The sequence below is a fragment of the Strigops habroptila genome, chromosome 3, assembly GCF_004027225.2.
Source record: "Strigops habroptila isolate Jane chromosome 3, bStrHab1.2.pri, whole genome shotgun sequence".
In the NCBI taxonomy this organism is placed as follows: Eukaryota; Metazoa; Chordata; class Aves; order Psittaciformes; family Psittacidae; genus Strigops; species Strigops habroptila.
Genome location: NC_044279.2, coordinates 3645166 through 3656725, shown reverse-complemented (window position 1 = coordinate 3656725; position 11560 = coordinate 3645166). Strand labels below are relative to the sequence as shown.

Genomic DNA, 11560 nt, shown 5'->3' with positions numbered 1-11560 from the left:
ACATGGATGAGCTGTTGTATGGGTGGAAAGAATGACCCAAGGAATAAAAGCCATGATTAAGCCTCAGTTTGCAAATGCTTTCAAGCGGGGCTGTTGGTCACACGCTAAATCTGGGCATCACTTCGATTCGACTTGTTATTTACTTTTATTTATCTATTTACTGTAATTTACGGTGACTTTAATAGCTCTGACTCCTTCTCAGGGATAAAAACCCCCACAACCAAACCCACCCAGTGCTTAATAATTGGCAGAAGTGTCAAAACAAGCTGCTTGGGAAGTGGAAGAACGCGCAGTTAAATGCAGGGCTATAGAGGGGAGCAGGGGACGATAATGTGCTGCCCATGGCGGGGACTGGTGCAGGAGCCCCCGTGGGATCAGATCCTGCGGGGTTTTCCTAGATCCCTTTCCCAAGCACTGACCCACGGCCATGGAAACATCCCATTCCAGCCCCATGGCGCTTCCCCCTGGGCCCCACAGCCTGCCTTAGCCCTATGGGGCATCCCTCTGAGCCGCATAGCCCGCCTTAACCCCACAGGACATCCCTCTGAGCCTCACAGCCCATCTCAGCCCCATGGCACATGCCCCTGCGCCCCACAGCAGCTCCAAGAGGCGTCTCCCTGAGCCCCACAGCCCACCTCAGCCCCACGGGGCATTCCCTCTAAGCCCCACAGCCCAATGCAGCCCCATGGCACATCCCCCTGAGCCCCACAGCAGCCCCATGGGGGATCCCCATGAAACCCACAGCCCTCCTCAGCCCCACGAGCATCCCCATGAGCCCCATAGGCATCCCCCTGAGCCCCACAGCAGCCCTGTGGGGGCTCCCCATGAGGCCCACAGCCCAACACAGCCCCACAACACATCTCCCTGCGCCCCACAGCCCAACACAGCCCCACAACACATCTCCCTGCGCCCCATAGCCCAACACAGCCCCATAACACATCTCCCTGCACCCCACAGCCCAGCACAGCACCACAACACATCTCCCTGCGCCCCACAGCACAGTGCAGCCCCATAACACATCTCCCTGCACCCCACATCCCAACACAGCCTCCACACCTCCAAAGGCCATCACCCTCTAGACAAGCCCCATACCCCATTGCTGCCCCACAGCCTCCCCCCCATAGCGCCCCATAGCGCCCCACAACCCCCCTTTCCCTCCACCGCGGCCCCTTTAAGAGCCCGGCCCCGCCTGTCGCGGTCGCTGCCGGGGCCGCGGCTGCCGCTGCTGACAACAAGATGGCGGCGGCGGGCCCGGCGGGCGCCGAGAGCCGGGTGCTGGGGTATACCCTGCACCGCTGGAGCAGCTTCTCCTCCACCTACCTGCCCGAGTGAGTCCCGGCCCCGCGCCCGGCCCCGCTCCGCGCCCCGCGCCCCGCGCCCCGCTCCGCGCCCGGCTCCGCGGCGCGCCGGGCCTCGGCCTGTGGCCTGCGCGGGGAGGCCGCGGCGGTGTTGAGGGGATGGCCGGTGGGGGGGGGGGTGGTGTGGTTGTGGGGCGTTATGGGGGGGGTGTGGGTCAGGGTTTAGGGGGGTGTTTGTGTGAGAAAGGGGTTGTAAAGTGGGGTTAAAGGGGGGTTTTGTGTGTGTGGGGAGGTATAGAGCAGGGTTTGGGGAATGGGGGGGGAAGAGCTGGGGAGGAGGATTTGGGGGGGTGTGTAAGGGGGGAGCTGTGAAGCGGGATTTGGGGTGTCTGTGGGGTCTGTAGAAGAGGATTTGGGGTGTTTGGGGTCTGTACAGTGGGATTTGGGGTGTCTGTGTGTGGGGTCTGTAGAGAGGGATTTGGGGTGTCTGTGCGTGTGGGGATTATAGAGCAGGGTTTGGGGTGTCTGCGAGGTCTACAGCAGGATTTGGGGTGTCTGTGGGGTATGTAGAGCAGGAGTTGGGGTGTCTGTGTGCATGTGGGGTCTGTACATTGGGATTTTGGGTGTCTGTGGAGTCTGTAGAAGAGGATTTGGGGTGTCTGTGTGCGTGTGGGGATTATAGAGCAGAATTTGGGGTGTCTGTGGATTATAGAGCAGGATTTGGGGTGTCTGTGGGGATTATAGAGCAGGATTTGGGGTGTGTGTGCATGTGGGGTCTGTACAGTGGGATTTTGGGTGTCTGTGGGGTCTGTAGAAGAGGATTTGGGGTGTCTGCGCATTTGGGGATTATAGAGCAGGATTTGGGGTGTCTGTGGGGTCTGTAGAGCGGGATTTAGGGTGCTGTGTTTGAGAGGGGTTTGTGTGTGTGAGGGGGGGACCTTTGCAGCAGGATTTGGGGGGCTGTGTACATGGGAAGGGGCTGTGCAGTACGATTTGGGGGTTCTGTGTGTAAGCTCAGCAGGGCCAGGGGGGCATTTGGGGCAGAGGCTCAGCACCACCTCTATGAGACCTGCACGTGTGGTTGGGGAGCAGTTGATGAACAGATTTGGGGTGGGGGGGTCTGTGTTGGGGGGGTCCGTGCTGCATGTTTGGGGGTGAATAAGTGGTGGGGGGGGTTGGCTGCTGTGTTAGGGGGCAGGAACCGGGAGGTGGCCCCAGGTTTGGGGGAGAGATGAACACTGTGTGTGCGAGAGGCTGGTCACCACGTGAAGGGGGCAGAGGGTGAGGAACCTTCACCCTGCCCTGCGGGGTCGGGTATGGAAGGTGCTTGGCGCACTGTGGGTTTTGGCAGCCTGGCTCCTGCCCCTGACCTCTGGAACACTGGGATCACATTGTCTGTTTTGGGAGGGGGGGTGGTTTGGGGAAAGGGGGTCAGCTGCTGCCCTCGTGTTCTCCGTATGGGAATATTTGGGGCTTGGCAAAAGGAGCTGTTTTAGAGCCATTGGGAGCTGATGGGAACCTGTCCTGCTTGGGGGGCTTGACGGTGTTAAATTCCTTTACTTACTGAAAGGGGGATTTGGGGTGACTTTGTACCTCCTGTATGGGGACAGGCTGAGGACATTGGGGCTGTTCAGGCTGGAGAAGAGAAGCTGCGTGGAGGCCTCAGAGCAGCTTCCAGTGTCTGAAGGGGGCTACAAGGATGCTGGAGAGGGACTCTTCATCAGGGACTGGAGTGATGGGACAAGGGGTGATGGGTTCAAACTGAAACAGGGGAAGTTCAGGTTGGAGATAAGGAAGAAGTTCTTTACTGTGAGGGTGCTGAGGCGCTGGCACAGGGTGCCCAGAGAAGCTGTGGCTGCCCCATCCCTGGCAGTGTTCAAGGCCAGGTTGGACACAGGGGCTTGGAGCAACCTGCTCTAGTGGAAGGTGTCCCTGCCCGTGGCAGGGGGTTGGAACTGGATGATCTCAAGCTCCTTCCGAACCCAAACCATTCTAGGTGTGATGTGGTTGTGCTGTTTTCCACACACCTCTGCAGTAAGTTGCCTTCAGTGCTGGAGGGCAGGAGGACTTTAGGATTCCAGCTCTTGGCCACCTCCGTCCCTGCAGAGTCCTGTCTAATCATTGATGGTGCTGGATTTAATAACCTTTGCTTGAACCCGCTATCGACAAGTGCCAGGGGTGGATGGTTGTGAATAATTCACGACAGGAATGAGCTCCTCTTTCCAACCCGAAGTGAACCTTTAACAGAATGTAGTTTTTCTGACTAAACTCCTCAGTTGTTGTGTCTTTCCATGTATTTGCTTTGCTAGCCATTAAAAAGAACAGGATTCTCTTCTATTTGATAAGCTTTGGGGATAATGAAGTAATCCCTTCTCCTTCCTTGTTAGAAAGACTTGACTTGAAGGTGTTCCAGGTCTTTGATCATGCTTGTGGTTGTTTCTCCCAGCACTTCTGGCTTTCAACAGCATATTAGTGTTGGTCCCTGAATAGAAGGGTGACAGCCCCTTATTGATCTCACTGCTGTGATATGGAAAGATAATTCTCCTCAATAATCCTTTCCAAGGCTCTCATTAGTCCTTTTGTGCTGTAGGCTCAAGTTGGGAATGAACGTTCATGTGATATCTGCAAAGTCCTTAATGTCATTGCCTTCTGCAATACAATTCCCTTTCCTGGAGCAGGGCTGGTGTTCTCCGAATGCATGACCTTGCATTCGGCTGTGTTTTATGGTGTTTAAATGTGCTTATCACCAGGAAACCCAATTTTAAAGGCTTTTAAGCAGTGTTCAGTAGTCCCAGTGATGGGCTTGTTCTCCACCATACTGACCTTGAGGCTGAGGGCTGCTGGTCCTGTGCTCTCTGTTGTCTTCTATGAGAGCTTTGGGTTTTAACTTGCTGTCTGTTAACTTCTGATTCCCATGTTCTGGGAGTCGGTTTAAATGCAATGTGAGATGGAACCTGTGGTTGAAGATGGGATTCTTGAAAGGAGGTGATTTCTAAAGGAACAACATATGGAATGGTGGGTTTTGGGGGATGGAGGGAAGATGGAACACTTCTAATGTTGGGACAAGAACATAACATACTGCAGGATGGGTATGCAGATAGAGCTAAAAGTTGGTTTAGTATTTAACATGCGGAACAGAATGATGCTTTTTGGGAAGGAGGTTGGGAATTCTGCTTATACTTTCAGTTAGTTTGCTAGCTAGGAAGAAACCACATTGACCTTGAAGAAGAGGAACTCTGCTGTAACGTGTAGGAATATACTACTTGTTAAATCATAGTGCTTGTCGTTGGGAGCTGTGGGATTGCAAGCAAAGTGCTTTTGGAAGAGCAGCAGAGTAGATTACCAGTGGTCTCTCTCAGCTAAGTGCCATTTAAACACCCTTCTGCAGTAGTTGTATGGTTTGAAATGGGAAACAAAGCCATGAAACAGAAAGCTTTCATCACCACTGCCCAGGGGGGAGAAATGAGGTGCCCAGTAACTTCCATCACATCTGCTTGGGTGCTGCTGAACTGATCCTGAAGCTTTCCAGAACGCTGCAATCACCTGATAACTGCTCTTTTGGATTGAAACAAAAACCCCCTCAACCAACAAACACAAAACCCACAAGTGTTTTGCAAAGACCTTTCTGGTCATGGTCTGGTTTGGGATCAGTCTGATGAAAACCATCACTATCAGAAGTTTCTTCTGGGGGATGCCAGGCTCTTTCCTGTTGGCTGGTGATGGTACGAGGGGATTAGTTAATGCTGGATCCAACTTCTGGCTGTTTTAGCAGTGCTGCAGCTACCTCCGTGTTTGCAAAGGCCTTTACAAGCATTACATGAAGATTGTCCTTCTTGAGTCAGGCAAGGAATAGTTCCTCTGTTATCCAAACTGCTGGAGTTGTCCTGTTGTCCAGTAGCTACCAGCAAGAAGACTGACTCGCATATGAGGAGTGAGGAGAAGTGAAAGAGCTGCTTTAGTTCTAGTGTCTAAGTTCAGTAGGTTCTGCCTTTGGGAAGCAAAGTGATCCAAGAGGAAATGTGTTCTTGGAACATCTGGTGTTCCCAGACACGCTCTGCCTGTGCAGAGGCAACAGAGTGTGGAGAGGCTTTGGCTTGTCCAGCCTGGAGAATGTTCAGCCCAGAGACTCCTCTATCAGATCCCTTTGCCTCTCCATGGTTCCTCTCCGAAGGAATGGAGCCATGTGGGAGGTTGCTTCTTCCCTGATGTCTCACAGGGATCATGCCATGAATTTCCAACCCCCAGCCAGTCACTTCACCCAGGCACTGATGTCTCTAGGCATATGCTGAGGTAGACCTGGACTTCCTTCCCCTCTTGTGCAGAAAGCGATGAGCTCGGTCACTTCTTTTTGGACAAGGAGGGAATAAACAACTTAGAGAAGGTAAAACAAGCCTACTTCAAACTTGGGCTATTTTTTGTAGTGGAGAGAACCAAAAGCTGTTGCTCTGCATTCTGACAGAAGCACTTTGTATCCTGCTGTTTCGAACAGCCCCTCTTTGTGCCTGCTCCAGTTGGAGCTGAGGGGAATACAAGGCGAAACATCGTGCTGTGAGCGTGGCAGTCGTGTCCCCTCAATCACTGTATCCCAGGACCATGGGTTGTGGTGCTTGTGTCAGGCTCGTGACTGATGGTATCTTGTAGCTGGTTGATGCACTTGGGTCCTTCTGTCACTGTTTTGTGCAGCTGAAATCCCACTTGAGAGAGTAACAAGAGCTTTTCCCTGTGTTACGCTCATGTACCTTGGTGAGGAAGCTTCATCCCATTGCTAGTGCTCAGACCTTCAGAGTCATTCCTGTAGGATATTTCTATAGAGGAAGATCAGCTGTTCCCTAGATTGGGCCTTATGATTTTTGTTGCTCTTTTTCTTGTGTTCAGGTTGTTCATACGAATATAAACCAAGAGTGGTTTCCTGGCTGATGGTTAAATGCCATTAGCAACCTCCTTCTAATGGGTATGGCTTCATGCAACCTATTTTTATCTATTTCACTGTGGACTTGATAATTCCAGGCTTTTCCATTTCGGCACCTCGTGTGGTGGTGCAGCAAGTGCTGGAGGCTGGAAGGCTCTGTTCTCTTCCCTGGAAAGCACACTGGAACCCAGAACCATCCAGCTGATCTGTTACAATACGCTTAAAAGAACTCTGTTTTTGCTGGCTTTCTCTATTTCCATCCAACCAGGGGAAGTAAATGAAGTGAAAGATCCTTCGTTAGTAAAATCCGAGGGCCTTGTAGATATCCAAAATGAAAATGCAACTCTTTGCTTTGCTTTTTAGGTAGAGGATGGGGCAGTAAGTTCGTGCCCAGTCTAACATCCACTGCTGTATGGTGTGAGATGAGCTCTCCTCTCCTTTCAAATCTAAGGTAGTGCAAAGCATTAGTAAGAAGGTGCTTAGAGCATCTGTAACAAACTTTTTGGGGTAAAGTCCGTAAGGATTTAAAGAGGAAAAACCAACCCCAACAAAAGCAGCCAGAAATAGAACCTGAATTCCAGCTGCCCTGTTCTCTGTGGTTTCTGTAACACCGTGTATTTGTGCCCAGTGGAATGTGGTTCTCAGGTTCTCCTCCTACCACATGAAGCGGATGATTCAGCTGCATCAGGTTTGTAAATCTCCTTAGAGATGCAGCCAGGTCTCAAAGAATCTCGTGTTCAAGTTGAGATCAGTGCTGACTAATGAAAAGGTTTGTTTCTCCTGTTCTGGTTTCTCATCCTGGTCTCTGTTTGCTTGGTGAGGTGTGGAGATTTCTGTTGAGGTCTCAGCAGTTTAAAGCTGTCTAAAGCAGACCAAGTGGTGGATTAGCAAAGTGCGCTTCAGAGCAGGGTAAACTGTGCTCATGGTCCATGTGCTAGAAGTTCTTCATGATGCTGCATGATCAGAGGGCTGGAGCAGCTCTGCTCTGGAGCCAGGCTGAGAGAGCTGGGCTGGGGCAGCCTGGAGAAGAGAAGGCTCCTGAAGGGGAGACCTTAGAGCAGCTCCAGTGCCTAAAGGGGCTCCAGGAAACCTGGAGAGGGGCTTTGGACAAGGGCCTGGAGGGACAGGCCAAGGGGAATGGCTTTAACCTGCCAGAGGGGAGATTGAGATGAGCTCTGAGGCAGAAGCTGTTCCCTGTGAGGGTGCCGAGGCGCTGGCACAGGGTGCCCAGAGAAGCTGTGGCTGCCCCATCCCTGGCAGTGTTCAAGGCCGGGTTGGACACAGGGGCTTGGAGCAACCTGCTCTAGTGGAAGGTGTCCCTGCCCGTGGCAGGGGGTTGGAGCTGGAGGAGCTTTAAGGTCCCTTCCAACCCAAACCAGTCTGTGATACCGCTTATGCCTCATGCTTTCTTACATTAACCTATAGTGATGATTTCCATTCTAGATGTAAAGCCTTCACTTTGGTGTTTATTTTGCACATACAAGCACAAATGTAGTTGTTTCAACTGGAACTGTCAGCACTTATAGTTTACTTGAGCATTTTAATGTAGCCAAGTCACTTGCCATGTTGGAATTGCTTTGCCTTGAGCCATGGGAAGACGAAGGGCGCATCTGCAGGCTCTCTGGAATTCCGTGTTTGTGATGTGTTTGCAAAGCGGATCAATACTTGTAACATTGACTAAAATGAGCTGGGAATGCAAACACTGCCCAGTGAAGTGAGCTGATGGACTCTGTCACCTCAGGTGAACCCTGTCTATAGAAATGTTCTTCTTTCTGCTTCTGGTCCTTTGCAGTGCCCAGTGGAAAGTATTTTTCTCCCACTTGTTTGTCCAGAAACACGGAGAAAATCCATAAGATCTCATGTGCTGACAGGCATTTCCCCCCTTTGCCTACATCACTTTATCTGAAATTAAGCATTTAAGAAGCAAAGTAGTTCTATAGAAAATCAAGTTACCAATAGATTGAATATGTATGAGGCGCTTCTCTAGTGCGATAAGGGGATGTGGAGAGAAAGAAAAAGCTCAGAGAGGTGGAGGGATGAAGAAATCCCACAGTAATGCAGTTACTGGCATCAGAAGTCCCACAGCTTTTGCTTCCCGGGTAAAAGCACAAAGGTCTGAGAAGCAATTCCTTTAAGCTCCAGTTCAAACAGCCTTTATTGGAGAGGTTTGGCAGAGTTTTGTTCCCTGGCAGAAGGCTGAAGGTGAAATGCTGATAGCTCTAGTTCCCTGGGGTGCCTAACCTGGCAGCACTCCTGTAACCCCAATGGCTGACCTTTTTGGGGATGGCATTTTTGGGGAACATTAAGAATGTAAACTTTTCCTAGGAGGTGTTAACATCAGCAGGTTATGGATCAGTTGTTCTCCATGTGGCTTTATAGTGAGCAAGTTTAATAAAGGCTTTCTAGCTCCTGATTACTAATTGCTTGCTCAAAGACTAAACCACTATTTCAAGCAGAACACGTCTTCTTTGGGCTGACTGTTGGTACTGCTCAGGCACGTATAGTCTGATTTGTGTTTTTCATGGCAAAGAATACAGTTTCTTATTCTGCACATTCATTTTCCTTTTAGAAGATCATTGTTCAAATGCACCATTCGGTTTATCACCTCCACTCATTTTATGAAGTGATGATGATTTTCCAGCTGAGGTTGAAGTGGTGTGTGCAGCATTGAGTCAGTTATCCAGAGCTCAGCATGTCCCCCCCTGGAGTCCTGATCCGGCTCTGGGACCCCCAACACAAGAGTGACGTGGAGCTGCTGGAGCGAGGCCAGAGGAGGCCCTGGAGCTGCTGCAAGGGCTGGAGCAGCTCTGCTCTGGAGCCAGGCTGAGAGAGCTGGGCTGGGGCAGCCTGGAGAAGAGAAGGCTCCTGAAGGGGAGACCTTAGAGCAGCTCCAGTGCCTAAAGGGGCTCCAGGAAACCTGGAGAGGGGCTTTGGACAAGGGCCCGTAGGGCCAGGCCAAGGGGAATGGCTTTAACCTGCCAGAGGGGAGATTGAGATGAGCTCTGAGGCAGAAGCTGTTCCCTGTGAGGGTGCTGAGGCGCTGGCACAGACTTTTCCCAGAGAAGCTGTGGCTGCCCCATCCCTGGCAGTGTTCAAGGCCAGGTTGGACACAGGGGCTTGGAGCAACCTGCTCTAGTGGAAGGTGTCCCTGCCTGTGGCAGAGGGTTGGAACTGGATGAGCTTTAAGCTCCCTTCAACCCAAATTTACTCTCTGATTCTATGCTCCAAACTTCCAAAGCAAACCAGTGCTTGACTTACTTGAATTGCACATTAATATAAACTTGTAGAACCAAATGTAGTTTTGCTTTTTTGTCTGTGGCCTGTTGAATTGTGTAGGAACATTTAGCTGTAAGTTCAGCTGGGTCTGGGTTTAATAACATACTAGTTCCTGGAAGGAGAAGAGGGAGTGCTGAAGATGTAGAATGGTTTGTTGCCTTAGGTAGCTGCTATTTTAGTCATTACTTGAAACTCAGTCTGCATAATGTTGGAGAAATTATTTCCTGGATCAATTTAAATCATGGAGCACAACCCTATATTGAAGTGGAGGACAGCAGCCTGCGTGTGTGCATCCAAACTGCAAACTGGTTTCTAGCACTTGCTCCTCCTCTGCTGGCGTGTCCTGCAGTTCGTGGAAAAGGACAGGAGTTGGTAATGAAGGAAGATTACCCACTGCTCCCTTTGGATTTGGTGGTGTTTTCCTCAGCCCTCTCTGCCTTTTTCTGCCCCTCTGTTTAACTTCTGGGTTCATAATGTCACTCTCCAGCTCTGGGAAGGTGCCTGAAAACCACTGCTCAGGCATGATCTGTGTCTTTTTGGATGCTTTTCTTTAGGTACATACTTTAAGCAGCATTTGGTCCTTATGGAAACTCTTTAGATCTGCATTTCCTCCCCTCTTCTACATTTGGAAGTTGTGGTAGTAAAGAGATGCTCTTAACACAAGGGGGTTAAAATAGAAGAAGAAAACTTGGAGTATTCAATTGACCTGTGAGTAAGGAATTGCTCAATGAGTTCCTACCCCCCTCCTTCAGGACAACGCGTTATTGCATTTTGTCTCCTAAAAATCCTGCTTTCTGGTACAGGGTTTGGAAGATGCCGAGTCTGAAAGTGATGTTGGCTTGGGAACTGGGGGATCCTTTAGCAGGAATTGTGTATATTGCCTCAACATAAGGAATTATTCCCTAATGCAGCTCCAGGGACAAATGTGTCGGACTTGTAACACAATTCCTCAAGTAACCAGTGCTTAAGGCCAGGCTGATATTCCTTTATTCTTCCCAGGTCAGTGTTTTCTCTTCTGGATTCTCTGGCTGGAGATGCATTGGTAGTAAGAGAGCCTTGATCTCTAAAGGAAAGTGAACACAGTGAAGATTGTCCCACCTGGAACCATGTGGCATTTTCCATAGAGTTTTTAGGGACAAAGCTCAATTCCTGACGTTCCTTTGGGCATGAGGGAGCTTCAGTCTCTTTATCAAACAGAAATTCTCTTACAGGCATCATTTTGGGGTGAACTTCTTACTGAGTGAGAAGTTACAGTGCTGATGAGTATTAAAGCCATGTTTATGGCTCCCATGAGGAATTCCTCATCTTTAGATGTAATCACTCTGTTTGTATGGATTCTGCTGTTGAGTGGAAATACTCCTGACGTTGTGGCATCTAAGAGCATCGTTGGAATGCTGTGAAATCATGGAAGACCCAAATCTCCTTCCGGGCCTTTGTAAAACGTTTCCATATGTGCTTTAGTCAAACAAAAATACTCCACCAAGCTTGTGATGCTCCCAAAACACAGCACAGGGATTTACATGGCTGTGTGTTAGGTATCACTTTCCTCTGATCTTCTGGTGAAGGGGCTTTCCAGGAAACCTGATTTTGGAAATGAGGAGGGGGAGCAGCGCTGCTCCCCCAGTATTGTGGAACATCTGTGGATCACTTGGGACAAGGGCCTGTAGGCACAGGCCAAGGGGAATGGCTTTAACCTGCCAGAGGGGAGATTGAGCTGAGCTCTGAGGCAGAAGCTGTTCCCTGTGAGGGTGCTGAGGCGCTGGCACAGGGTGCCCAGAGAAGCTGTGGCTGCCCCATCCCTGGCAGTGTTCAAGGCCAGGTTGGACACAGGGGCTTGGAGCAACCTGCTCTAGTGGAAGGTGTCCCTGCCCATGGCAGGGGATTGGAGCTGGATGAGCTTTAAGGTCCCTTCAGTCCAAAACTGTTTCCCCAGCACGATGTGACGTTTGTTTAAAACGAAACCTGAACTTTGTTATGAAGTGGCCGTAGCTCGTGATGGCTTCAGCTCCAGCAGATTTTACTGCAGTGTTTTATTTGTTGGCTCCAAATCCAATCAGCTGCAGAATTTAATCTTTTT

At 50.4% G+C, this 11560-nt stretch overlaps 1 protein-coding gene across 2 annotated transcripts in view; it reads left to right on the top strand.

The window, feature by feature from the left end:
- The first annotated feature begins 1199 nt into the window (after positions 1 to 1199).
- MKLN1 (muskelin 1) overlaps positions 1200 to 11560 on the top strand; it is a 117554-nt gene continuing 107193 nt past the window's right edge. The window contains exon 1 of one of the 2 annotated variants that reach the window (XM_030480963.1): positions 1200 to 1328. In XM_030480963.1, the coding sequence (XP_030336823.1) occupies positions 1237 to 1328 (92 nt within the window). In that variant the 5' untranslated portion in view covers positions 1200 to 1236. The remainder of the gene's footprint in view (positions 1329 to 11560) is intronic. The other variant, XM_030480964.1, reaches the window with a different exon arrangement.